A 27067-nucleotide genomic window follows, 5' to 3' on the forward strand; every position below is an offset into this window, starting at 1 on the left:
AAATGGAGACATACTTTAACAGCTTTTAATCTGTGTGGTAACTGCATATTAAAAATCTTTGACAATTTTGATGAAGAGCAATTATAGAGCATGCACAGTAGCTGTTCTTCTAAGTTAACTAATTCCCTAAGTCTCTTCAATCTCCTCTAGATTGATGTGCTATAAAATTTCATTCAAAATTAGGTTTTTAGCTCAAGAATAAAAACATCTAATTAAAAAAAATCAAAACAATTAGCTGTCTTTATTGCAAAGCAGTTGTTTTCCTGTGAAAACTTCAGTGCATATTTTATGAGGATGAATGAAAATCCATGAGTGTGAGATCATTCCAGCATGTGTTAAGAAAAAGGATTTTGAAAATAAATATTTTTTTTCCTAGTAAAGGGCTGTTAAGAGACAATTAGGAAATTTTACATGTATTATAGTATGGACCTTTCTGTACTAGCACATTCTTACTCCATTTGAAACCCCTGACCTGCTTGTGTTATCAAAGAAGAGAAAAATGAATGAAATTCCACATTTGGAACACAAATGTTGTAGCTGTCTTGAAGACAAAGTATGTGCATGCTCTTTGTACTTTCTCATTCCAAGTTAGAACTGATTTATAAGTAGTTTTGAGGATGAAATTGAGCTCCATCCAGAGGCTCAGGGGTTTCAGTAAAACTGTCTTTAAAAAAAATAAACTTAGAAAACCCACAAAGATCTGTTCCATTGGGGATTTTTCCTGCTGGACACTGGGTGATGGCCCTGGGAGGGTGGCAGCAGAGGTTGGGCAGCTTGGTGCAGCTGTGGCATCAAGCTTGGGCACTGCCCTGCACAGGCAGCACCTCTGGGGCTGTGCAGATGTGAGTGAATGTCCCCCTCACTGGCTTGCTCTGCTTTCCTTGGGGCCACTGCTTTGGGCTGTACACCAAGAGGCACCTCTAGGAATGACCATCCACGGACAGCTTCTGCCCCTGCCCCGACTCCAGGTGTCAGCCAGACAGACATAAATGTGCTGGCCAGGGGTGGCTTTGAAGGATGTGGAAGCAGGGCAGAGAGGGAGAGGAAGGGATGCTGAGAATATTTTCCATGGTTTTAATAAGTCAGTAGCATTTGAAGTTAATCTGACGTTAACGTCAATGCTTTAATGGCTTCTGATTCGCTTCAAAAATTCTTAATAACATGGAAATGTGCTTTTTAGCATTTTGTGTTTTAATAAATTGCAGGTATCTCAGGGAAATTTTTAGTACTGATTGGTTTATGGGCTATGTTTCCTGTTAACTAGATTTTTCCCAATATTCTCTAATCACCTTGTACCTCTCTTCCTGATTCTAATTTCTAGAGCTTTGTATATGATAACAAGCACTTCAGTTCACAAGTGATTGCAGTGTTTTGAAGTGAACTACTCCAGAAACTTTCAATTACCTTTTAAATTCTGTATATCAACTCGTGACTTCTGCTTACTTATTTGATGGAAATACTGTCACCCTGAAGCTGTGGGAAGCAGAGGAGACTGTTTGAGTGGCAGCAGAGCATTTTTGTCAGCTGGAAGAGTCAGATCAGAATGTGACCTTCAGCTGGATGCTCTTAAGCTTGATTGGGATATGGAAATCACATTCTCTGTCTCTGGGAAGAGAGGAGGTGCAGTTTAAACTACTCTTAATGATCTTTCCAATGTTTTTTTTTCTTCACACACACACACACACGCCCCTCACATTCCCAGAATATAATATAATATAGTAAGGGAATATTTAAAGAATCGACTTTCCCAATGTATTGGTTGCCCAACTGTATCTCTCCATCTGTGCTGTGAACAAGATGGAATGATTAATTCAATCTTTTAATAGCATTTGGTCAGAATAAAAGATGTTGGAATTCACAAGCAGTAAAAGTGGAAGCTGTAACGGTGATATTGGGGACTGTGATACAACATACCCTGTACTATCTAGTACATGATGAGACTGTCAATACTGTCTAGAAAATAAAAATTAAACCGTTTTGTCTTTTGAAAGGTATAGATCATAGTGAAAAGTATAAATTGTTTCCTGTTGTCTTCTTAATTCTTCTGGTGAGATGCTAAAATGCAGGTGCCAATATTTTGCTTTTGATTTGGATTTCTGGTTTGGCCATAAGTAAATCAGTCTTTCCAGTTTGACCATAAGTAATGAGATCACTCTTTGCTTCAGTTTCTGCATATGAAAGTGCTGATGAATCACAGAATCATTGAATCATTTAGGTTGGAAAATTCCAGCAGTTAACTCACACTGCCAAGTCCATGAACAAACCATGTCCCTAAGTGCCACATCTACTTGTCATTTAAATACCTCCAGGGGTGGTGATGCAGCCACCTCCCTGGACAGCCTGTTCAAATGTTTGATAAACCTTTCAGGGAAGAAATTTTTTCCTAGTATCTGATCTAAACCTCTTCTGGAACAGCTTAAGGCCATTTCCTCTTGCCTTGCATGGGAGAAAAAATCTACCCTCTCCTTCCCAAAATGCGTTTCAGATAGTTATAGAAAGCAATAAGGTCAGCCCTGAGCCTCCTTTTCTCCAGGCTAAGCACCCCCAGTCCCCTCAGCTGCTCTGCATCCAACTTGTGCTCCAGAATCTTCACCAGCTTCATTGCCCTGAGCTGGATGTGCTCCAGCCCCTCAATGTCTTTCTTGTCATGAGGGGCTCAGAACCAAGCACAGGGTTACAGGTGTGGCCTCACCAGTGCTGAGCACAGGGGGACAATGGTCCTGCTGGCCACACTATTGCTGACACAGGCCAGGATGCTCACTGGCATTTTTGGCCAGCTGGACACACACTGGCTCACGTTCAGATGCTGTCAACCAGGACCCGAAGGTCCTTCTCTGCTGGGCAGGTTTCCTGCCACTCTGCCCCCAGCCTGTTGCACTGCATGGAGTTGTTGTGACCCAAACTCAGGACCTAGAACCAGGTCTTTTTGAATCTCATACCTTTCAATCCCCATCAATCCAGCTGGTCAAGCTCTCCCTATGGAGAGCCTTTCTGCCGTCTATCAGTTTGACACTCCTGCCCAGCTTGGTGTCATCTGAAAACTGGCTGAAGGTGCACTCGATGACTTCATCCAGACAATTGATAAAGATATTAAACAGGACTGATGCCAATCCTGATCCCTGAGGAACCTCAGTTGTTATTGGCTACCAGCTGGATGCAGCTCCATTCACCCCCACACTCTGGCCATGGCCATCCAGACAGGACTTTACATAGCAAGCAGTATGTCTGTCCAAGCCATGAGCAGCCAGTTTCTGCAGCAGACTGCTGAGTTTCAGCATTCTGAGTTTCAGCAGAAACTGAATATATGACTTCCCACATTTTCTGAGTTTTGGACACTTAAAATGTTCTCCAGACTTGAGGGTTTGTTATGGAACCTTTCTTCCATGAAAGGTGTGGGGACTTGCCTGCTTAGCTTTATTTCTACAGCATTTGGGATTAAATAAAGAATATCAGCTGTTCTTTTCTTCTTCTTCTCTTTCTTTCTTTTCTTTCTTCTCTTTCTTCTCTTCTCCTTCTCCATCGTCTCCTTCTCCTTCTCCTTCTCCTTCTCCTTCTCCTTCTCCTTCTCCTTCTCCTTCTCCTTCTCCTTCTCCTTCTCCTTCTCCTTCTCCTTCTCCTTCTCCTTCTCCTTCTCCTTCTCCTTCTCCTTCTCCTTCTCCTTCTCCTTCTCCTTTCTTTTTTTCCTTTTTCCTTTCCTTAAGTCTTTGTTGTGAAATAACCATGATTTACAGTTTTCTGAAATTAGGTTTCTGCTCTGCAGTCAGTTATGGCATTTACTCAGTCTGTAAAGGAGCGACAGCAGCATCATGCTTTGCTGATTCATATTTTCTTCAGCAAACTCACTGCCCTTACCCTGGTTTTTGGTCAAAACTGTAACCCAAATGCTAATTTTTCATAGTTAGACATGAAATTTGAAAACCTTAAGAATTCTGCGCCACATTTCATGCAGATTACTGTCAAGTTTCTTGGGATATATGGGATGTGGTGTTTCCAAGGAAAGACCTTTTCTGAGATTATTCACATTTCATTTTGATTGTTATTTATGGCTTCTTCACTGGATTTCTGAACATGATTTGGAGAACTCTACATTTTTTTGTGACTTTTGTGAGTGGGAATAGTGTCTTTAAATATAAAATGTTTGGTTAAGATGGAACTTTCTCTGTAGGGAAATAGCACTCGGAAATAGGGAATTGCACTTGGGAAGGCTTTTGTATGCCTGGGGGTATGTCTGAAAGCAAGGACTTGAAATGTTTTCTTACATCCTGAGGGATGTAAAGCATTGTCAGATGCAGCTGCATTTACTCGTTAGCTGTTTGGGAAATCTTGGAGCTTAGACAGTCTTCAGATCCTGGTAGAGAATGAAAAAATAATTCTAATGTCTCAAACTTTGGCAGGATGGGAAAATGCATTCTGCAACTACTAGACTATGCAGAGCTATTTCCATTGCCCCTATTTAAATATCCTGGGATAAGCTTCTCTTTTTCATCTCTCATTTCACAACAGGAAAAAAGTATAATTACATAGTGACATGACTTGAAGAGCATTGGGAAGTTTTACATAAAATGACATTGCCCAAGGTATTGCAGAATTACATTTGCCCAGAGGGAGGGAGTATGGGAATAAGCATCAGTAAATCTGTTCAAAAGATAATCAGATGCTTTTTCTTGATTTAAAGATACACCTGTATATAACTTCCCTATCTTTAGTGTGACTGGAGTGAAAGAGAGGAAAGCAAAAGAGTAGGACTTAATAGGTAAATATATAGGAGGAATGAAAGATAAGCAGAGCAGAGAATACAAATGGAAAAACCTCCTTCTCTATTCTTGTGATAGTATTTTCCCATGTAAAAAATGATATGGGTAAATGGAGCCTTTAAATATATGCATATGTAAGGAAGATTAGTTTTTCTTGGAGCTAGCATCGTGTTTCTTCTCACGATATTTTTAACAAATCCAGTAATCTTTCATATGCAGGCTGTGTCTGTTCAGTATCGTGTAAGGAATTAGTGGGATTTCTTCATATTATTGCAACAACCATCCTGCACTTATTTCACAAAACCCAATGTTATATTTTTGTGAATTGCCTTTTATGACTGAGGCTGGGACTGCTCACATGTGGGTCCCTGCCACTGAGCTGAGCCAGAGACAGTGCTGTCCCCCACACCTCTCCAGTCCAGCCTCATGGCAGCAGAGCCCCCCTTTCCAAGGGAAGGCAAAGCTTCATGGCCTCATCCAAGTCCCCAGCTGGCATCTGTCCCAACACAAAATGATTGCACAGTGAAGCAAAACATGCCATGTGTGGTGTAACGCCAGTGGGTAGTCAGGTGCCAGATATTTTTGCACAAGTTTGTCAAATGTACTATCAGCCTTTATCTGAAATAATCCTGAAGACTAATGTTTCTCCAGAAAAACAAGTAAACAAACAAACAAACACTGGCTTGAGCTAGGGATAGCAAGAATATGTAAGACAAGGACTAGTGTGTGATGGCAGAAGTTGCTTGATGTCTGTTGGGAACTTGCAGAGCCATAATTTCGCTAATATAATTTATGCTGGTTGATGTAAGGCAACTTTTCCATCTCTTGAGTCTTTCTCTGTCACCCCATGCCCCTCCCAGAGATCAAGTGCTCTCCTTTTCTACACATTTGGTTGGGAACTTTCCTCCCAAGAGGAGATTGTGGGCAAACTGGGATTCCTATTAAATTTTAGCAGATTTTAATGCTGCACTGTGGTATTTTCCATCTGACTGATTTGTATAATGGTGTTCAATTTATCTATTTGGCACTCATAAAAAAAAATTAAATTCAAATATCTTATCTTCAGATGAATTTTGGCAAAAGGAACAAAGTACTCAGGAACTCTGGCAAACATGGCCAGAAGTGAGATTCAGGACTTGGGAACTGCACCCTCTCATCTACTTTTGCTTTCTTTTACCTTAGGGCAGCTTCATATTTTTTAGGATCAAATTTCCTAATATCTCTGTCAAAATCAGCCTGAACTTGTATTGTAAAAAGCTCACATATATGCTTCACCTTTCAATTTTCAATGCAGCCTTATTTACCATTGTCTGAGAGAAAGGCAATTCTGAAATGTCAAGACAAATTCCCAAATTAAAAGTCCTCTTTAATTTTCTCCATCCTCATCCTCCTCTTTCTTGGGGAAGAGGTGACAACATCCAGCTTTTTTGCTGTGGTTGATCAATGACCCTGATGCAGAAGGTCTGCATGGGGTTTCCTGGAGGAAGAGGTTCTTCGTGGGCAGAGTGAAGGCAGCATAAATCAGTTTGGAAAATTACAGTCTGTATAATTTTCGAAGACTCCAACTAGCATTTTCTCCATGCAGCCCTTCTGCCAAGTCTGCCAGCATCAGAGTCCAGGACTAACATTACTGAGCATTCTGTTAGACAAATAAAGCAAAATCACTCAGGCTCCAGTAGAAAGATGTATGAAAATGCATCTTCCCTTGGCTCTTGTAACCAGGCAGGACTTCTTCACTTGCAAACACACCAGTAATATGCTCTGAAAAACAGGGCACTGAAAATACTTGTGCAAGTGGAGAGGAAATATTTTTTTGATTACTTTGGCAATAGCTGTAGCTTACTTTTCTAGGAGTCTGTGGATCAGTGCCTTGACTTACCCCACCAAACCATAGTTGATTTGCATCTGTAAGCAGCAGTTCCAGTGTCCTCACTGAGGTCCTTTTTTGGCTTTGAGGACAATATCACCATGCAGAGATTTATGATTCAGGTGTATTAAATTGCTTGGAGCTGTATCTCTTTCACCTGAATACCTGGCGGTGGGGGAAGGTGAAGAGAGGGTAAAAGGGAACGAAGCACTTGAAAATGACCTCATCTTGACCAGAAAACTTTTTTCTGTGTCTTATTTGAAAGTCTTACACTTCCTTCTGCTTCCCCTTCCACACCCTGCTTTCCACACATGCTTCTCCCTTTATCTGCATTTATGCTGTCTTTCTAAGAATCACTAGAAGAAATGCAGATAGGTGTGTCATTCAAATGAAATTTTTAGCGTAGCTTCCCACTCCCCGTCCCACTGTTAGAGAGATGTCTTGTATTTTTCAGTGCCAAAAACTCTTGCTCTGAACAGCTGCCTTATTTAGGGTATTTTTATTTTTCTTTAGTAAAAAATATTTCTTTCAGGACTGTAATGCTAGCATCATAACTTTATCTTACTTTTGCACCAGTTCATCTTACATAGTTTCTAATATGTGGGGGTTTTTTAACTATAGTTAGGTCTTGCTATGGACACTTATGCTCCAAACTTGTGATATTGGACTCTTACAATACCTGTTGCTCTCTAATATCCCCCAAGGCTCCACCGTGAGTTCATGAGTTAAAAAAAAAGAGGAAAATTAGCTGCTCTGCTCATTCGTAGTATGACTTCTGCATATGTTAAATGAGATATCTAGGAACAAGTCCCTGTAAGGGATTTTGGGAGCTTGTATCTCAGCGTTCTGTGAAGGGCTTGTCATCTTGCCTGTAAATGTTATCACTTCATCCCTGTAAGCAAGCTGGCATGCTTATCAAAAAGCTACAACAAATGTTATAGATTTAGAGCAGCCTTAAGTTTGGTTTGGTTTATTTTTTAAGTTGTTTTCATTGGCAATTAAAAAAAAAATCATTAGTCTGGCTCAGCAGATGTTTGCTGCTAACTCAGAAGAAATGTCACTTATTCCTGTGTTGACAATGTCAGGAAGGGATGAGTAAACATGTTATCTCTTTAGCTGGCTGAGCACTCTGCTTCTCTAGTTGGCATATCTGCCAGCTCCCCTCCTTTTGTGTCATTTGCTGCCTTGCTGCACTTTGGCCATTTGTCCAAGCATCCTGGATATGTGGTGCCTTGGCTGGAGCTACAGCACTGGTTGACAGCCCAGGCAGCCCAGAAAAATTGCTGCTGCTATGTGGGAGCTCTGCTGTGTGCTGGAAATGTCCACTTCATGGGGCACAGGCTGAGCGTGCATTCCCCTGAAATACAGGGATGGAACTTCTGTGAGTTTCCAGAATTGGTAAGTGTGAGTTGTTGTTTGTTGTTTCACTGGCATGCAGCATTTCAGGCTCTGTGTGCGTCTTGTGCATTGGTTAAACCAGAAACTTATGTGTGCCAGGGGTTTTGCTGTGGTTTTGTGAGCAGCTGTTACCAGTCCTATTCCCTGTCAGTGGCTGCGTGGGAGCCTTATTAAATTAGGTCTTCCCCTGGCTGCTGAAATTCTTAGAGCCATCTGACTGCTGCTGTTCCATTAATAGCACCTTGAGATCCCTATGAGTTTGTAGGGGAAGGGACACGTTTCCATGGTTTGGTTTCTCCTGCTGTTCTGGTTCTTCAACACCTTTCTCTTCCCATGAGTGACTCCAGGGCCAGCCTCTCTGATACCTCCATTTCCTCGTGATTCTTAACAAAAGCTGGGAGCCTCGTCTCCTCTCCGGTGCAGAACTCCAGCTGTGCTTAGAAACAGATGCTGTCCCTGGACAGCTAAGTCTGTCTTTCACAATGCATCCAGCCATGAGGTGTGCTGGATCTGGTGTGCCTGTGGACCTGCATGTGTGCATGGCAGTTGTTCATCAGCCTTGAGCCCGATGGCCTCAACTGCTGAAACCAGCAGGATGCCTTTTCACAGAAGGACTCGTCAGGCTGGTTGCCACCTACCTGGTTTCCAGCCTTAAAGGCCTTCAATCTTGATTGCATATTGATGTTCATTAGGAAAGTGATTGGAAGCAGAAAAGATTTTGGTGTGCAAATTTGGGAAGACAATTTGCATTTGAAAAAATCATCTGCACAGGCTTAGGACAGGCTGGAGGCACACAGAGTTTGTCTGGCTTATCTGTCAGGATCTGAGTACCTAAATTGTCTTCTGTTAGGATAGTCCTGGAATGACATTTGAATCCAGACCCTGTTAGCCTGGTTTCTGCCAAACCAGAATTCGATGGAGATGTTTCTGTAAGGCATACAAAAAAGGCTGTTGCTAAAAGCTGCATGGGCTCCCCAGCAGTTTACTGATTGCCTCTCAGAGTGGGAAATGAATTATTTTTCTACATCTGCTTAATGGCTATAATCTCAACATTGCCATGGTATAAATCAGAGAAAAAGAGTCAGAATATTTTGCAATAGGAAAAACTACTCAATAATTCTGTGGTGCACCGAGCTATATGATTTCTTTAATCCATCTAGAAGAACTTGATTGTGCCTTGTCCTGTGGTGTTAGATGAGGACGGGAAATTACAGTTTGCCTTCTTTCTCACTCAGTGTTGCTATACAGGAATTGCTCCAAACTTGGATCTTGTTATACAGTCATGAAACTAAATATTCATTGTTAGTCCTTTTCTTTTTATTTTTTTTTCCATCTGTGCTTCTGCCAGTTACCTTCAGGCCTAATATTTGCATGTAAATTATTCAGTTATAGGAGGAATGAAAAAAACCCAAAAAACTGTTGAGATTTGTCTCTAGAGATCTCTCCAGCACAAACAGCACCAAAGCTCCTGCGCTGTGTGGCCAGTTCAGGAGGTGCAGGCAGGTCCCAGCATGGCACCTCACAGTTGGGCACTGACCAACTTTTTGGATGCCTTCAGCTGTGCTCAGGTCTTGCCTGATAAGTACAGGTGACTGATTCAGACAAGCTAAAATCTACCCTTGGCCTTTAATGTCTTAAAAGCAAGGTTAATGAGGAAATTAATATAAAGAAATTCTATTTCAATGTCCATATGACCCATCATATGCCACAAGGCAGATGCTGGATTAGTAAGGTAGGAGATGGAACTTTGTAAAAATTTGATGCAATTTGCTTTAAATAAACTTCTAATAGTTTTTTCTTCTTTTTTCCCTTGGCCACAAGCACTGTGTGCTGTAAAGGTTTCAGATTACCAAAGCAAGCTACTCTCAAGGGAAGCTCTTCTTCTGAGGCTTGCATTGTCCATGTTCACATAGTGTATTTCTGAAAAGAAAAAGAAAGGTTGCTGCCTTTGTTTTGATTTGGCTACTTCACTGACCCCCATCCCTGCTCCAGAGCTGAGATTTTGCTGGCAGGAACTGGTCATTGATATGGAATTTGTCATTGATATGGGTCTGCAGACTGTCTTATTTCAGTGTTGCTTTGGCAGGTGCAGGGGTAGCCTGACAGCCATGTTTTAGATTTCCTTGAAAATTACTATTTTTTAAAATTACAGATTTGCCTTATGTTTTTTGTAGTATTGAATTGTAGTGTGAGAATTCTATGTACATGCACTTTATTTCTGATAAACTACAAGTATATTTAAAAGGAAAATAATTATTTTTAAATATCCTCATATCAGGACATAACAAATCTGGCTTTTTTCCTGTTTTAGAGTAATCCACTTGCAAAGTAAACAGGCTTGTGTTGTCCAAGTACTTTGGAATGCAGATAGAACCTGCAGCTTGAGAGAAGCTTCTCTCAGCCTCTGGTGTGATAAAGGAGCACCTGAGGACTGCAGGCTGGTTTCTTTGAACACAAGGGAAATTACCAGCTACTGCTTGGTCAGGGGATTTCATTAGCACAAGGCTGTACAGTTCTCATGTCCCACTGAGATATCACTGGCATTATTCCTCTGAACTTGAGATCAGTATCTACATCCTTACCAGGAGCAGAGGGAGAGAGAGAACTGGGGTGGTTTAAAGGAGATGCAAGAGGTGCCAGAGGGAACCTCTCTGGGCATTGCAAAGCTGGTGGGTCCCCACTGCCTCCTGCCTGGGGGGGCTGTGAGGCTCCAGCTGCGCTCAGCTCAACCTCTCACACAAAACAAACCAGTACCTGCTGAAAACCAGGCTGAGCCCAGGTCTGCTTTGAAAATTTCATGCTGAGTTTCATCATAGAAGTGGTGTTTTAATGCTGAAAGTTGGGTGTACTGCAAATTCCGCGTGAGGTTGGAGGGAATAGGGCACTAATAAACTGCCTTTCACTGGACTTGTCCTTGAAGACACCCAGAACCTATATTTGATCTTGACCACTTTTGTTGAAATAAATACTAGCTGTGTCCCATTTAAATGGAGATTCATTTTACACTAAGACATCTAACTTGATGGAAACTGTACATATTTTTAAAATTAATAACAATTTAGAATTTATTGAAGAGTTTATTTTCTTCCTGTTGCACTCCCTTCCCCAGATGTATTTCAGTTTTTCTCTTTGCACTTCCCATTTTGACTGAAGTGAGTGGATAGACTGAGTTGTGTCAAGTAGTGTTGTGTCTATACAAAACCATGTTACGTGGAAGCTGTACCTCTTGGAAATAAAACAGATAATGACCACTTGTCTGTGTGTCTGCAGCCCTCATTTCTCCCTCCCTGTCTGCTTTCTTAGGTCCTTGGGGCTAGCTGCTACAAGCAGGCCTGTTTTAAACCTCTCTGTAACACAGGGTCACACAGAATGCATTTTTGCAGTGAAGTCTTTAAGTGGCCATAAGGACCAAAAAATTGTTCTTTTCTTTGCAGTCACCATGGACAGGGTAGGACTGGACATCTTCTTTCATCTGCTAAATTGGGTCCTCTGCTAAGAACCACTTTATCACAGTGATACCTGTTATTGCTTTCCTCTTCTGACTTTCCATTTTCACTTCATGTCATTGCCCCTTCCCCAGTCCTGACTTCTTTTTCTCCTTTTCGTTCATTAATTTTCTTCTAAGTGAATTTTGCATTAAAATGTCACTTCTTATTCAATCGGTGGCGCAGGAATGGAAATGAGTGACAGCACTTGTATGCAACATGTGAAATCCAGCTGTCAAGTAGCAATGTGGTGAGAGGCCAGGAGGCAAGGGAGGCATGGGGAGGCAGAAGAGAAGGTGCTCTGTAGCCCCACATTTCTCACAGAGAAAAGCAAGGCACAATTCTTCCCAAGAATATTTCTGGGATTCACATTCTCTGAGGCTCAGAGAAAGAAAACACAATTCTTATCATTTGCTGTGCCTGTGTTTGTGCACAAGTAGAATGCAACATGGAGATTGTTTGCCCAAAGTGATGGTGTTTTGTTTCCTTGGCATATCAGGGCCAAGAGAGTGTGTGTGTGTGTGTGTGTCGGGACTGTTGGCTGGCAGTCACGAGATTCTGGGCAGTGTGTGCAGTTGTGTGCTTGGCAGTCAGTTTAGATGTAATGTAACATAGTGTAATAGAATAGAGGATAATATAGTATAATGAAGAAATTAACTAGCCTTCTGATAAGATGGAGTCAGATGCATCATTTCTCTCCCCTCATCGGGGTTCCCTGCAAACACTGTAGTACTCAGGCCCAAAAGAGTGCATTTTGTCTCTATGAGATTTTGACCTGTAGGCATTTTGTTTAGAGTTTATGGTTAGAAGTATTTTTGCTGGAAATTGCAGGGCTGCTTATAGCTAAATTGAAGCCCTAAAGAAGGCTCCTGGAAGTTTTGTTTATCTTCAGTTATGTATGTCAGGACACCCATGTGGATACATATCACTGTAATTGGAGTTAACCTTCAAAGAACTGCACAAAATTTCTCTTCTTCATGGATGGGAAGAACCAAGTTGTTACCTGAAGAGAAGAGAAATTCATGTTGAATCATGATGGAAAGAACTTTGTGTTTCAGAAAAGGTGAAATGTGGATCCTTTTTGAAGTTGCTGTGAAGAAAGAAGCTTGTATCAGTGCTAGTCCTGTGTTTCATAACTATGTAAAATATGAGTTGGTGCTGTACAACAAAGCAATCCCCTAAAAACCTGGAAATCAAAATAGAAAGTCCTTTGATAGGTGAAATTTGGCATCTTTTTAACATTTTTTTCCTATAGTGTTGCCTATGGACACTGCACCACAGCAAAATGAAGTATTCAATACAATTTTTCCTGTGCAAATACCTCACAGCTTTACCTCCAAAGCAAGTTAGAAATTCACCTTGATCATCTAAGAACCACATGGTGCTCCACATGAAACATTCTCCACCCAAAAAAAAAAAAAATTGTAGCTGATATTAGACCTAATTCAAGCCTTTCCCAAGCAGTTGAGTGAGAATGCCTTTGCTCTGCTTTGGCTGCAGGACTCCCTCCACGGTGGGGGGATGTGCTGTGCAGCCTGCACCCACTGTGAGAGCTTGTAGCTGGAATGGCAGCTGCTCTGCAAGGGCCATCCCAGATGCTTCTTGGCTCACTTGGCAGGCTAAGGACTGCCTGGGGAGGCAGGAGACACAGGATGTGTCTAAGCCACCCCTCTAGCAGAGGGAGTTTGGGAGCATTCCCTGCCTGCCAGGCTGTGTGTGGGTCAAGGAGCACTTGGAGTGGAGGCAGAGTGAGGCTGGCAGCAGGTATTGGGGATGCTGGCTTCTGTGGGACAGGGCTGGCTTAGGAGGGAAAAGCAGATGGGGGCTTTCCTGCAAGAAAATTGCTTCCTCCTTTCTTTGGGGCTCAGGGCCTCGTGATTTCAGAAGGGAAAGTTCTCAGTTATGCAGGGAAATTGGGTCAGCTGGTGTATTTTTGACAGCTCACCTTTGACTGAGATCTTTCCTCCATGCTGCTGACAGAGGCTGGTCTTTTGTCATTCAAGAAATTTCCAGGGTATCATGCTGCCAATTGAATTTTTTCCCTGTAGACATTGAGTAAGCCACCCCTGAGCTGACGTAACTGAGGCCACCTTGCTCAGTAACAGAGTTATGGTGGAAATTGTAAAGGTCAGATGGCTGCAGGATGATGAAATGCATGCAAATAGAAATGAGAAAATTTCTGAGGTGGTTGTTTGTTTTACGTGTCGTCAACCTCAGTCTTTTGTGAACTGTTAACACTGGAAAATTATAGTGCACTAAATAATGGTGGATGTTCCAAAGTTTTTATTTCCATACACAGTTTGTTCCTGAGATTGTTTACTGGCCTGGCTTGAATGGTCTGTAAAGTGTACACTCTTTAAAATACATATTAACTTCTTAATTGTATTACTATTGTGAACTAACTTAGTGTTGTTTCTTTTTTCTCATATAGTTTTCCCTACACAAAATGGAAAGGTTGCTATAGTGACTGGAGGCACTAAAGGAATTGGTTACCAAACTGTGAAGCATTTGGCAAGACTTGGCATGCATGTGATAATAGGTAAAGGCATTATTTTCTTAATATACTTTTTGTTTCATAAAGTCTTTTTTTTTTCCTTTTGAGGTGTATTTTCTTTCCAGCATAAGTAAGAATATGTCAGGGAAATGAAGGAGAATATTTTGCCATTATTTACCATGAATAAAGACTGATTTATATTTCGCTTTGCAAGACTAAAAAAAAAAAATAGTGGATGCTATTTTTTCTGTTGGGCTTGGAAGAGCTGTACTACCTTAGATAAGAAGTAAACAATAAAAAACCTTAAAAAGATGAATATTACAAAAATATTTTACTTCCTTGTTACTGGAAATGGGTCAGGCATCAGCGTTGGGGTGTTTCATTAAGGGGAAAACAAATTAAAAAGTTGAAGGAGTATTACAGTGTTTAGTGGGGGATGATCTGTGTTATAAGGACAGAGGAAGCTCTTATAACTTCATCCATGTAAAAATTGCACATTTGCAATCTCAGTTTGTCACTGTAAGAGGCGTCTGTAGGCAAGACAAGAAAATAAATACCTGGAGATTCAGTCGTGTCAGTCTGAGACAGATTGGGCAATTCACCTTCTGGAGGTGCCTGTTCCTCTCCATTGATAATAAAGAGTTGATAAGGTGGCTGAGTTAGAGTGAGACATTTGAAGTTAGGCGAATTTCTCTATGAACTCAAAAAACTGTCCAGTGTACATAATTTCTTCTTTCTACCGTAGACACTATTTAGGAGACTTCTTATTTTTCAAAGCTTCCTCTACTACAAATATATATTTAAGCATTAATATGTCTACTAAATCAAAATGTAGTATATTGAATACTTTTATGTTTAAAAAGCTGCATTTTCACACTTAATCTTTCCTTAACTAGATTTTTACCTAAACCACTGCAACCTTTATTCCAGAGAGTCACTGAAGATTGCTGTTTCATTGTACACTATCAACCTGGTAATGCCATTTTGTTCAACTTGTATAGAGAATTTGCTCTCTCTGAAGTTCTGTACACATATCAGACCCACTCCAAACAATGGATGAGAGCATAGCAGCCATGTATTTTCAGTGCAGTGCAGTCAGTAATATTAAAGGAATTGTCCTGGAATCATACAGGTGTAATGTGGAGCACCACTTACTCATGCATGTTTTAATAGATGTGTCAAACCCAAGCGTCTGCAAAGTGCAAGTAGATGCTTCTTTATGTAGCTAAATGCCAGATGTTACTAATGTAGCTAGATGTAGCTAATGATGTCAGCATTAATATTTCACTAAAATTGCTTTTCATCTGTAAGGTGGACTGCAAAAATGTACTCAGTGGGAAAACAAAAAGGGTAATTTTCTTCTCTTTGAGTAGGGTCACAAAAGCATAGAACATCCATTTTTTTTAAGATTTTTTTTTATCACCTAAAGTTTAGGGTATTCCATGTAACAAAATTCAGGGTGAGAGTTTTGGGAATGGGAGTGTGAGGTTTAGGTGAAGGATCTCGAAATAAGCTGAATTTTTTTCAACTCACAGTCACTCCCTCATAAATCTCCTTCACGCACCCTCACACCCATAGTCTCATAAGCACCAAGATGTGTGAGCTCATGTGATCTTGTGAGCATCACCTGAGTATGGGAAAAGGTCATGCCAGCTGACAGTCCTTCTCCTGTCCTTGTGGTTCTTCTTGATCAGAAGTGACAGGCTAGTTTATGGTCAGATCTGCCACAGGAGTGCAGACTCCTTCTCTGGACATATTAACAATTCATCTGGATGTGCCCTGTGTTACTTGTTCTGGGTGAAACAGCATTAGCAGGGGGATTGGACAGAGCTCCCTTCCAACCACTACTATTCAGTGATCTTTTATATTGCTCAGCAGCTCTCAGTACATTTTTCCTGGTCTCTAATATATAGGCTCTGTCTATAGCCTATTTTTAGGCTGAACTATTAGGAAAAATAATGGTGTGGGTAATAAGCTGTAACCTGGAGATGTTATCCTCCTGATGGCAGAGAGCATGGCTGGCGGCTGCCAGTCTTCTGTGGTGTGCCCTTGACATGCACAGCACAGGAACAGTGTCCTCTAAACATGTCTTTTGTTTGTCAATAAAGGGCATTCTTTTAACACTTCTCTCTTTCTTTTGGTGCCTACAAACACATGCACTTCCATTGACTCCACAATTGTATCAATCTTACTGTTTTCATTATGAATCCCTACAAATGTGAATTAATGAAATTAATTATAGGAAGCATTTGATGAGTAAGTCCTTCAGCTGATTCATTTCTTCCAAGCAAACTCTGACCTAAACACTGAGCCCTATGAGTCACAGCCATCTTCTTTGCCTGTGAAACTCCTCAGACCAAAGCAGCCCTGTCAGTACAATGGATAGTCCCAGGCACTTTTCCAGCTGCAAGATCATAACAGTCTCAAAAGCACATTAAATGCAATGACCTTCCATCCCTGCTCATAACTGTTGGGCCCAAGAGTCCAGAGTATGTTTGAAATATCTGCTGGCACATTGGCATGCATTAGCACATTCTGCTTCAGGCCACACAAGGCTCAAATAAGAGAGCGAGTGTGCCCAAGTTTTCTCCTCAAGAAATGTTTTCACCCTATGTTTGTATGTAGACATGAATTCTGTGAAAAAGGTGTGGATGTTAAGTGAATTTGGGCTTGTAAGAGAGACTCACATGTAGCTTGCAGTCAATCATGCTCAATCACTGAATGCTCTTTTCCCATTATAGGAACTATAGCAATAAAGGATGATATCCCTGCAGCAGGCAAATGAGTCAAGCCTGAATGTCTGATGTGAAAAATGATTCACCATTTGTGATGAATGTGATTTTGATTCAGTTTGACATTTTAGAGGAGCAAATATTTGAAACAACCTACTTTAAAATCCAATCCACCAATGGAATGAGGAAAGCAAATCAGTGGAAAGCATGTTACCTTGTGGAGCGTGAGTAGGCACTGTATGTAAAGGCAGTATCTTCACTCAGAGCCTTCCCAGCAAGTGGTTTCATAGTTCTTTCAAACCTCCTTCCTTTCCAGTCCCAGCACTGGTGCACAAGACTCCATCCCCTGCTGATGCTTTCCCTCTGCAGGTGCTGCTCACCCTGCCCTCAGCCTCTCCCTGAGAAAGAGGTTTTGACGAATGCTGCAGTGATGAAAGTAATTTTCTGTATATTTTTATATCTGTTTGATAGATTTCATTGAGGCATTCTGCCAGGCTGCTTTCCTCAGTAGCTTCACTCACAGTCAGCAGGGCTTTTACTTGAGGAAAATCTCATGGCAAACACCAAACCCCTGGCAGGGAGAACTGATGGCTGTGAAGAATCTTCACAATCCAGCCACACAGGGAGCTCCTGCTCCCTTCTATTCAATTTACTACTTGATAAATAAACTTGCAATTTCATTTTCAGAGAGAGAAAGTAAATGACACACTGTATTCAGCAGTGACTGATATTGAAGGTACTGTCTTTTATATACTCAAAAATAAATATGCTCTTCACAATGAGGACATTGGAAACCAGGGTATCCTGGACATTTCTATGACCTCCTCCAGCCCAGGCCATAAAACCCAGTACGTTCAGCTCTGGTCCAAGGTGTTTGTCACAGTTTTGTGAGTCTCAATTTAGAATGCTAAAAAAGTTTAAACTATTCATATTCCTTCCATTCTTGTTCACAGCTGTTTAATTTTATGAGGATTCTGTGTGTGCATGTTAAAATTGTTGACTCCAAAAAGGAGAGCCTCTATTTTTTTTTGGCCTCAATACATTAATAAAAGAAGGCTGAGATAATGTGTAATAATATCTAATGCAGAAGTTTTGATAATTCTATCTGAAAACAGTGAATGAAAATCAAAATATTTGCACCTTTGCAATGTTACACTTATGCTTGGTATAAAACACCAGGTTCAGAGCAGTGTAATCAATCTTTAATGTCTGAGCATATCAGTGTCACAGGTTTTCTAAGACAGGCTCACACTTTAAAGGAAGCAATCTAATTATACTTTATATATATGTATAGATATTCATGTGACTTATTTGAGCTGTGAAATTTTGGCTTGATCCCTGCAATTTTGGCATAAATAAATGTACTTCCATCATCAGATTCAGCACTTCTCTGTGACCTCAGTAAGCTCTGCAAGAGACTAAGCAAGAGATATTTCTGTCACCTCTTTCATTCCCATTAGTTTCCAATTTTCAAGCTGGATTCTCTGCACCATGAATCAGACAATTCTTGTATAGTATAATGCTACAAAGTGACTTTAGAGGGATAATTAAATCCTATCAAGATGGTGCAATAGTTCATTTTCAAAGACAGTTTGATTTAATTTCAATTACTGAAAATTTCTACGGGTTACTTTAATAGTCTTTTTTAAATATACATAGACCTACAAGATGCATGGGTTATATATATTTTTTAAAAAAGTATTTATCTTCCTAATTTCAGCCAGGGTTTTTTAGGCCTGAATGAGTTTTAGAGTTAGTCAGGAAGTGTCAGAATTTTACTAAACTATAAAAAGTGGGTGATGACTTCTTTTTTCTGTATGAGCATAAAGGGAATGCATGCAGATTCCTTTATAATTGTAGCTCAGTTCAGGTTTTATCATATCAGTGCACTGTAATCAGGGTTATGAAAATCTCTGTTTACTGTTAATTATGCACCATACATGTGCACACAGCCACACACAGTCTCCCAAATATGTTTGAATTTTGTCAGACACTTTAGTCCCTAACTTCTGTTGGAAGACTGTCACGTCTGTGCTTGTTTTAACATATGGTGCTTTCAACAAATAATTTTATAGGAAGAGCACATAATGAAGTGACAAGTGCTTCAAATTTTATCAAACTATTCAGGGTGATAAAGACCAGGGATGTGTGAAGAAATGCAGGAAGACCATAAGGAGCTGAGTGTTAAAAGTCATGTACAGCTCAATGTAGAGTGATGGACATGAGGAAAAATTTTAATGGCAAAAGATGTGATGGATTCTGTGTCAACCATCATCACTTTGGAAGTAAATCTCAGGGTCAAAATAGATCATTCTGAGAAATTCAGTGGTGCTCCATAGGGTGCCAAAATCAAAACAAATATTAGAAATGGTTAGGAAATGAACAAACTAAACAGACAATAGGAGTTGATTCAACTGTATGAATCCTTTGTGGGCCAGAACCATAAATACCATGTTGTGTTCTGGTCTGCCTATTTCAAAATGGTCTTAAAGGGTTTAGAGGAAAACAAGTTTTATCAAGGGGATGGAAAAGCAACCTTATGAGGAGCAACCAAATGGGCTTGAAGTCTTCAATCTGTTCACTGTCTCTGAAGTATATAAAATGAGCAGCTAAAAAGATGCAGAGCTTAAAATAGTATGGAGATTGTTAAACTCAGTATAAACACAGTATTAGACATCAAAAAGAAATCAAAACAATCTAAATCAGGGCACTGTGATTAAAACCAAAATCCATCAGAAGTGAAAGAATATTTCTGGACTAGTATCTGCTGCATAAGACCTTAAATCGTCTTTGGCAAAGGAGAAGTGTAAGGTGGACAAATACAGTGCTGGGCAGTTTTGGGAAAACATTGTGCACAGGCCAGTAACTGTGTTTTTTGAATTGAAAAACAAGCCAGGCATTTTAAAAAAAGTAGAGTTAAATATGTGTTATTGGAATTTTGGAATAGTTAGTGAAGTTTTTCTAGGTGCTTGTTTAATTTATTCATTAAGTATTTATGCTTAATGCTTGAAACATTCAACAACTGTGTGAATTGATTTAATCCTGGTTTTCAAAAGCTTTTGTTAAGATTCATGCCAAAAGATTTAAAGTGGCTGGGTTGTCTTGAGATAAGAGAAAGATTTCTTGTAGTTTAGTAATAGATTAGGAGGCAGAAAATAATATTAAGAAATAATTTATCAGCTTTGAGTTGGAGCAAAGATGCTTGTGGTCCCACAGACAGATGCTCAGTACATTTATAAAAGACAGGTACAGAATACAGGGTGAAGAGTGAGATAATGCATTTTGTTTAAATGTGTTTAGGATATTCAAAATTATTTCACTATTGATAATTAAAGGATTTCAGTTTCTGACATGTAAGGAGAGGTTGAGAGAGCTGTATTCAGCCTGAAAAGGACAGAAGGGTTAGGAAGATCTTTTCTAGTAATAGGAAAAATACCACTTCTTTTTTTTTTTTCCTTTTTTTATTTTTTTTTTTTTACATTGTGGCTGTTCAAACACTGGAACAGGCTGCTGAGAGAGGTTGAGGAGTCTCCATCCCTGGAAACACCTGAGATCTGACTGGACATGGTCCTGGGCCACCAGTTGTAGCAGAGGGTGGGACTGGGTGGTGGCCAGAGATGCCTTGTGAAATCTTAACTACTATGAAGAATAGGAAATAATCTCCCAATAGTGGATGACTGTGTTATGAAGGGATGGATAAATACAGAGTGTTAGTAAATGCAAATACAGAATATGAGAAAAAACAGCCACACCTATGTATTTACAAGAATAGGACCTAAATTAACTGCTAGTCAAAGAGTTAAATAAATATTGTGATTTACTGTTGAAAGCTCAATGTTCAACATCATCGATATTTCATGCCAGTCATAAAGGCAAATAAAATTATATTACTTAGGAAAGATGAAAACAGGACAGAAAGCGTCCCTCTTCCTTTATAGAAACCATTGGATCATCCTGTTGTGCACACTCAAAAGGATTCTGGTTGAACTGGAAAAAACTAAAGAGTGATGGTTAGGAGTACAGGATGGCTTTGTACAAGGTGGGGCCCAGAACAAACGTCCTTCGGCTTCCAAACTGATGACTGAGGTGTGGTATCATACAGTTATGGATGGTGTAGAAAGTGAAGGAGAAGTGGTCATTCCCTCTATTACTGTACACAACGTAGAGAACATCCAACAAAATAAAAAATACAACAACAAACAAGCTACTGAAGTACAAGCTTTTGAATGTAATTAGGTGTGTCATTAAATCACAGAGCCTGCTGTCCCAGGACTCATTGGTGGTCAAGTGCTTGAACGAACTGAAAGTGCAATTAGTTGAAGTAGTGCAGGCCATGTTCATTGGGAGGCTATGTGTAACCTTGGATTCAGGAAATCTCTGAAACTTCCTGCTTCTGGGAGGGTGTATTGGAAAAAATCACTCCTAGTCTTATTGCTGTCGTGTCTCTTCCTTAAGTAATCTGCTGCAGGTTATTGTTGGAAAGAGGGCACTTGTCTAGATGAATCAAGGGTTTGATAAACAGGGTCATTCTTAACCTCTTGTTGGAACAGGTGGGTAGCTGAAACTTAAGGCAATAATGATGATTTCTTTTCTTTTTGCAAACCAACATTCTCTCCCTTGCTAATTTTTTGCTTCTTTTCTCAAAGGAATATTTACAACAATATTTTCACCTTTCCTGTAAGGAAGGCATGTGTTTAATTGTGACTGTTGTGTGATGAACTCAATGACAAAAGATGTGTGGTATCTCAAGACACAAGGAAGTTTGTATCATGTTCACAATTTATTTTTTATAGCTGGTCGCATCCTTATACCTCTTATTGAAATCCATGCCTTAAATGTTTTACATATGAGATGTAAGATTTCTATTCTTTTTATTGAAGATTTTAAAAATGCCTTTAAAAGAAACTTTATAAATTCCTTTAAAAACCTGCTCATATTGTATTGAGTTCAAATTTCTCATCCTTGGAGATTTTGGGGGCAGTTATTCCTCTCTTTCAGGCATATTCTATTTTTTGTGCTCACTCAAAAAATCCTAATCTTCCTAACACCAGCTGATAGGATTTTGTTTTCCTCTTGAGGCATTGGGTGCCCTCATAAGCCCTGTCTTCAGGCTGGTGCTTCAAAGAAATCAGTTCCCCTTCCATCATAATGAGGATTATGCTACTCTGAGGAGGCATCTGGATTCAAATTTCCATTTGGAAACTTTTATATTCTGTTGCACAAAGGCATCTAACCATCATCCTTTGCAATTCCTTAACCAGATGGTATACACTTATCCAGAACTGATTACTGTACCACCAAGCTTTTCCTGGTAAGCATGTAAGAGTTTATGGGCACCACTTCTGAGCTTGGGTGGCTCAAAGCCAGCAGTGGGGAGAGGGAAGGGCTGTGGGGGCATGCTGCACGCCCTGGAAAGTTATCCATTGTTTCAGGGAGTAACTGATCTGTAATTATGGCTCCATAGGTCAAGGGATGAGCATTATCTCAGGCTCCCCAGGCACTGGTCACTGAGGGGGTCACACCTGCCGGTGGCTGGGGTGTGTGGGGAGAGCTGGGGGGTGATGTGCCTGCCCTGCCACTGGGCAGCTCTCGCTCCTGCCTTCCCCAGGGGGTTCCCTGCTCTGGGCTTATCACAGGCTGGGGGGTGCCTTTTGCACAAGGTTGCTCCCAGGCTCCAAGCTGGAGGAGTCAGGTCTTTCTCTGGACACCACATGCTGGTCACTTTGAATCTTCTTGTTGTTCATCTACAAAAGTTTTTATTTGTCTTCATTCTGTGCTATCTTACTGAAAGCCAGGAAATTTTTCCCTTGACAAACTTAGGTAAGGTAAGCGAAGGCTTTTTCTGGGTTTGTGAGTTTATTCTCTCCAGGCAACCTTAAGCATTACAGGCTCTATTGTTGATCACAGAGTATTTTAAATTTTTTTATAATGCCCTGAAGTACACTTCCTTGAAACATCAAGATTGCAAATTTTTAGTTTTGCAAAACACCATTTGGCAAAGCTCTTGCATTCTTTATCAGGATCAGTCTTTTATATAAATTCAGTGTGTGAGTGGCAATTACCCTTTTGAAGAGATAGTCACATTCAAAGAAATTAAAAATATGGTATAAAATATACATATAGAGGTATCAGAGCCCCTTAATTAGTGATTATGTGTTTTTAGCCCATGCTGGCTTTCTAAGGGCCGTGCTTTTCTCAGCCTTGTTCAGATAGGGCAATCTCTGTGATAATTCTGTTGAAATCCATGAAATAACTTTCAGAGTTTGGATCTTCTTAAGTGACTAAGATGACATAGCCTGACATTTAGGAAAAGATCCAAAGCCTATTGGTGCTGATAAGAATTTTAGTATGTACTTCTCTGGTGGCTTCATATCAATTTGCTTTGACTTGTGATGTTTGTGTAAGTAAATGTTGAAGAGATGAGTACATTTATTTGACTAAAAGTTGTATTTAAACGTTGGGTTTTTTTTCAGTATTTTATTAGAGATTTATATTTTTTATGTCACTGAAATGATATCTGATTTTATACGGGTGCATCTGTTTGGAATGAATTTATTTTTATATTATTAGGGTTTTTTTCAGAGTTGATTTTAGTCAGCATTGTTATTGAATAAGTCTCACCCAAATTCTTCACTATTCTGTGTGGACTAAGTGGAAAAAAACCCATCAGGTAGGGCACTGAACTGCTTGCATAAACAGTTCTTGAGACAACTATATCTATTTTGAGTTCCCAGTAGACACTTTAAATTAGCATGAAAAGCAAGATTATTATGGTTTTGGGTACTTTGATGATCTAAGCTCCCAAGACAATGAATCCCTTGTTCTCAAAGCTTTTTCTAAGATTCCCTCACTGCATAAAATACACGATCTCTCTTCCTTTTCTTACCCTTCAAACCATTTGAATTCCGAGTAGGCAGATCTCGTGCTACAGATGCTATAACACTTAAAATGGATAAATTCTAGTATATGAAACATATGGAAATTATGGTGAATCATGGAAAAAATGTCCAGCCAGAGGATTTGTTTGTGTATCAAAAATTTTTTAAAGAATCATGACAAATATGACACTGAGGATTTAAACCAGCTGACAGGAGTTATAATTTGACCCTCATCTAGTAAATCATCCTGAATTTAGGGTGCTGTACATCTGTTCTGTTTACTTGAAGGTTGTGCCCTTTAGTGACCCAACTTCATCAAGAAGATGCAGATTAGTTTTGATTTTTCCCAACCCAAAGCTGACTCTGTTAGCTTGATGACTTAAAAAGCATTTTTTTTTTTAATTTTGAATAGTTAGTATAGCACTTAAAAGGAGGTTGATCTTTTTGATGCCTACTACTCACTTTTTGCAGAAGGTCCCAGAAGGATATACTAGAAGGGAAGCAGTGCAAAAGTGCAGTGTTCCTTTCCTCTCCCATCCACCCTTGGCAAGGGGGTGTTGCTACTCCTTAACCTAACTCAGAAGGCTAGATTAGCCTCCCAGGTTCATGGTATTCATCCTTCTGATCCAAGTGTCTTTGAACTTTTTATAAGGATTTTGGTCATTTGTTTAATGCCTTTCTTCTTTCTTACAGGGTTTTCTTTGAAAGAAGGCTTTTGAAAACCTCTATTATTGGGGCAGTTTTCACTGAAGCGATTTCAATTTTGCAATACTGCAGCCTTCAGCATCTGGTTCTCAAACTCTGTTGGATCAGGCTGGAAACAGACATCTGAAGTGACTGTTTAGCAAAATAATAATTTTTTTTTTTCCCAGTGGTCTAGAGTGAAAAATATGCAAATATAAATAAAATGAGCTCATTTGGAAGGCACTGAGCTTTAATGAATAACCATTTATATAACAGCAAAATAAAGCAAATTAAAATTTGTTGTGAACACAAGCTCTTTTAAAAGAACAAATTAAATGAACATACTGAGAGTTATATCATGACACTGGGGGCTTTAATAAGCCAGATCTCTGCACGAGAGGTGCTGAAAAGAGGAATCAAAAAAGATGTTCACAGAATTGGCAGAAAAGTATTCTTATTTCTAGCATAACAATATCCAGCCTAATAAATAACAACACAGTGAGTTTGAAATCCTACTCTGGTACATTACTTGAGATGTAACAGTGAGGAAAATTAATCTGTTGCCCATAAACCCTGTGCACAAATTTCCCCAGAAATGGCAGGGTTTCATTGGAGGGTTTGTTTGTTGATGCTGCATCTATATCTGGAAATTAGCATCAAACTGAATGTTTTTCCTCTCTACAAGGTTGGATGGTTTTAAAGGAGAAAAAACAGCAGGAAGAAAATACTACAAATATCTGCTTTGCTGTTTGGGTCTTCCTTCCTTCCTTCCATTCCTTCCTTCCTTCCTTCCTTCCGTTGCCTTCCTTCCTTCTTCCTTCCTTCCTTCACTTCCTTCCTTCCGTCCTTCCGTCTGCCTTCCTCTTCCTTCCTTCCTTCCTTCCGTCCATGCCTTCCTTCCTCTTCCTTCCTTCCTTTCCTTCCTTCCGTCCTTCCTCCTTCCTTCCTTCCTTTCCTTCCTTCCTTCCTTCCTTCCTCCTTCCTTCCTTTGTCCATAGTTAATGGGATTTATAGACACTAGTTGTACACCTGTATGACTCTAGATTTTATGTGAGAATTATTTTCTCTCCAGTATCTGGAATGTTAAATGTAATAATTTTGGATACATTTATGTAAATGTTGGGTTTTCTTGCATATCATGAAAACACAGATGTGTTTCAAGTCTATTTTTACTGCAGAAGCACAGCTAAAACTCCATTCCTGAAAGAATACATCTTAGAGTAAATACAAGCATGTACCAGCTAATGTGAACAGGGGGCTGAACCAGATACCTCTGAGGTCTCTTCCAGCTTCCTCTTATTTTGTGGTGCTGTGAAAGCAAGAACAGGATACTTGCAAGCTGGCACCAAAAAAAAAAAAAAAAATCTGTATAGAAACTTCGGCAGAATTTTATATAATGAGGAAAACAGAAAGGCAACTTCATGAAGTATATAAGAGATATCAGAATTGTTGTCCAATTTATAGAATAAACAATAGGTATTTTGATGTTTCACGCTATAGAAAATGTGGGCGGATAAATTGAATGTTAATTTAAAAAATTTAACTTGTGTTAACAATTCCTATATCTCTTGTGCTTCTGTTTTTTCCTTTGACATGTTAAAAAAAATTGCCAAACAAATGTCAGACAATTAGTAACCACCCACCTAAGCTGAATGGTACAAAAGACATTTATGTGGTGCTTAATCACATTTTATGTTAGCACTAATAAATCCTTTCATGAGCATTTGAGACAGGGTACTCAGGACTTTTCTCCAACTATGGAAGTCTTCATTTTGGAAAAAGAGCAAGGGGAAGTCTGGTTTAACCTGTAGTGAAGTTTTTGCCGAATCTGGATGTGATACAATTCACTTGTCTCACAGACTCAAATCTCAAGTCTGCTGGTCCAGTAGATAGTCCTGTTTTATACAAATAAATGAGATAAGCTGGCAGAACTTGTGGGAATCACAGTGCATTTGTGCAGCCCTCTTTGAAAGCCTCTGCAGCACACCTTTCCACCTAAAACTTCATGCTGGTTTTACACTGTGGTTGGCGCTTCATAGGTGCCAATCCTTAAATTGATTGCATTGCTAATTTTTCATTTTCTGTCTTTTAACAGCTGGAAACAGTGAAAGTGATGGCCAAGAAGTGGTGAGAAAAATAAAAGAAGAAACTTTGACTGGAAAAGGTAACATATTATATATTTTCCTTTAAGAAACTGTTTTTCCTGTCTTTCTGCTGTCACCTCCTTTTATATGACATCCCCTTGTGTATTGCTAATTTTTTTTTTAAATTTGGGCACTGGAACAGGTTGCCCAAAGCAGTTGTAGATGCCTCCTCCCTGGAAGTGTTCAAGGCCACATTGGATGGAACTCTGAGCAAACTGGTCTAGTGGAAGTTGTCCCTGCCCATGGCAGGAGGTTTGGAACTAGATGCTCTTTAAGGTCCTTCTTCCCCAAATGGTTCTGTGATTCAATGCACTGAATTCCTGAAATAAATCTGACTCAGGGGTAAAATGCATAGGATGTTTCTTAAAAAATGTTTTCAGCCTGATTTGACTTTGCTGTTTGTTGTTGAAAAAGTGTTGCCTGCAAGTTACAGTCTGCCTGAGTATGTGTATGCGTATGATTTAATAGATGGGAAAAAATCAGATTACCAGTAATTTTTGCTAAGGGGAGGATGACAGCAGGTAAGAGTGTGTGCTCTTTTACTTTGGTTGTTTTAGGAGCTAACAGGGTTTTGAAAGACCAAGGCTGCTTGATTGGGTCATTTGACACATGTAAAGAGCTTAAAATACTT

General features: G+C 39.8%; 1 protein-coding gene across 1 annotated transcript in view; it reads left to right on the forward strand.

The window, feature by feature from the left end:
- Window positions 1-27067, forward strand: part of DHRSX (dehydrogenase/reductase X-linked) — a 161838-nt gene that overhangs the window by 23504 nt on the left and 111267 nt on the right. The window contains 2 exon segments of the mRNA XM_050971809.1: window positions 13936-14043; window positions 26388-26456. Coding sequence (XP_050827766.1) covers window positions 13936-14043; window positions 26388-26456 — 177 coding nt within the window.

This window comes from Serinus canaria, chromosome 1 (genome assembly GCF_022539315.1).
Source record: "Serinus canaria isolate serCan28SL12 chromosome 1, serCan2020, whole genome shotgun sequence".
Taxonomy (NCBI): Eukaryota; Metazoa; Chordata; class Aves; order Passeriformes; family Fringillidae; genus Serinus; species Serinus canaria.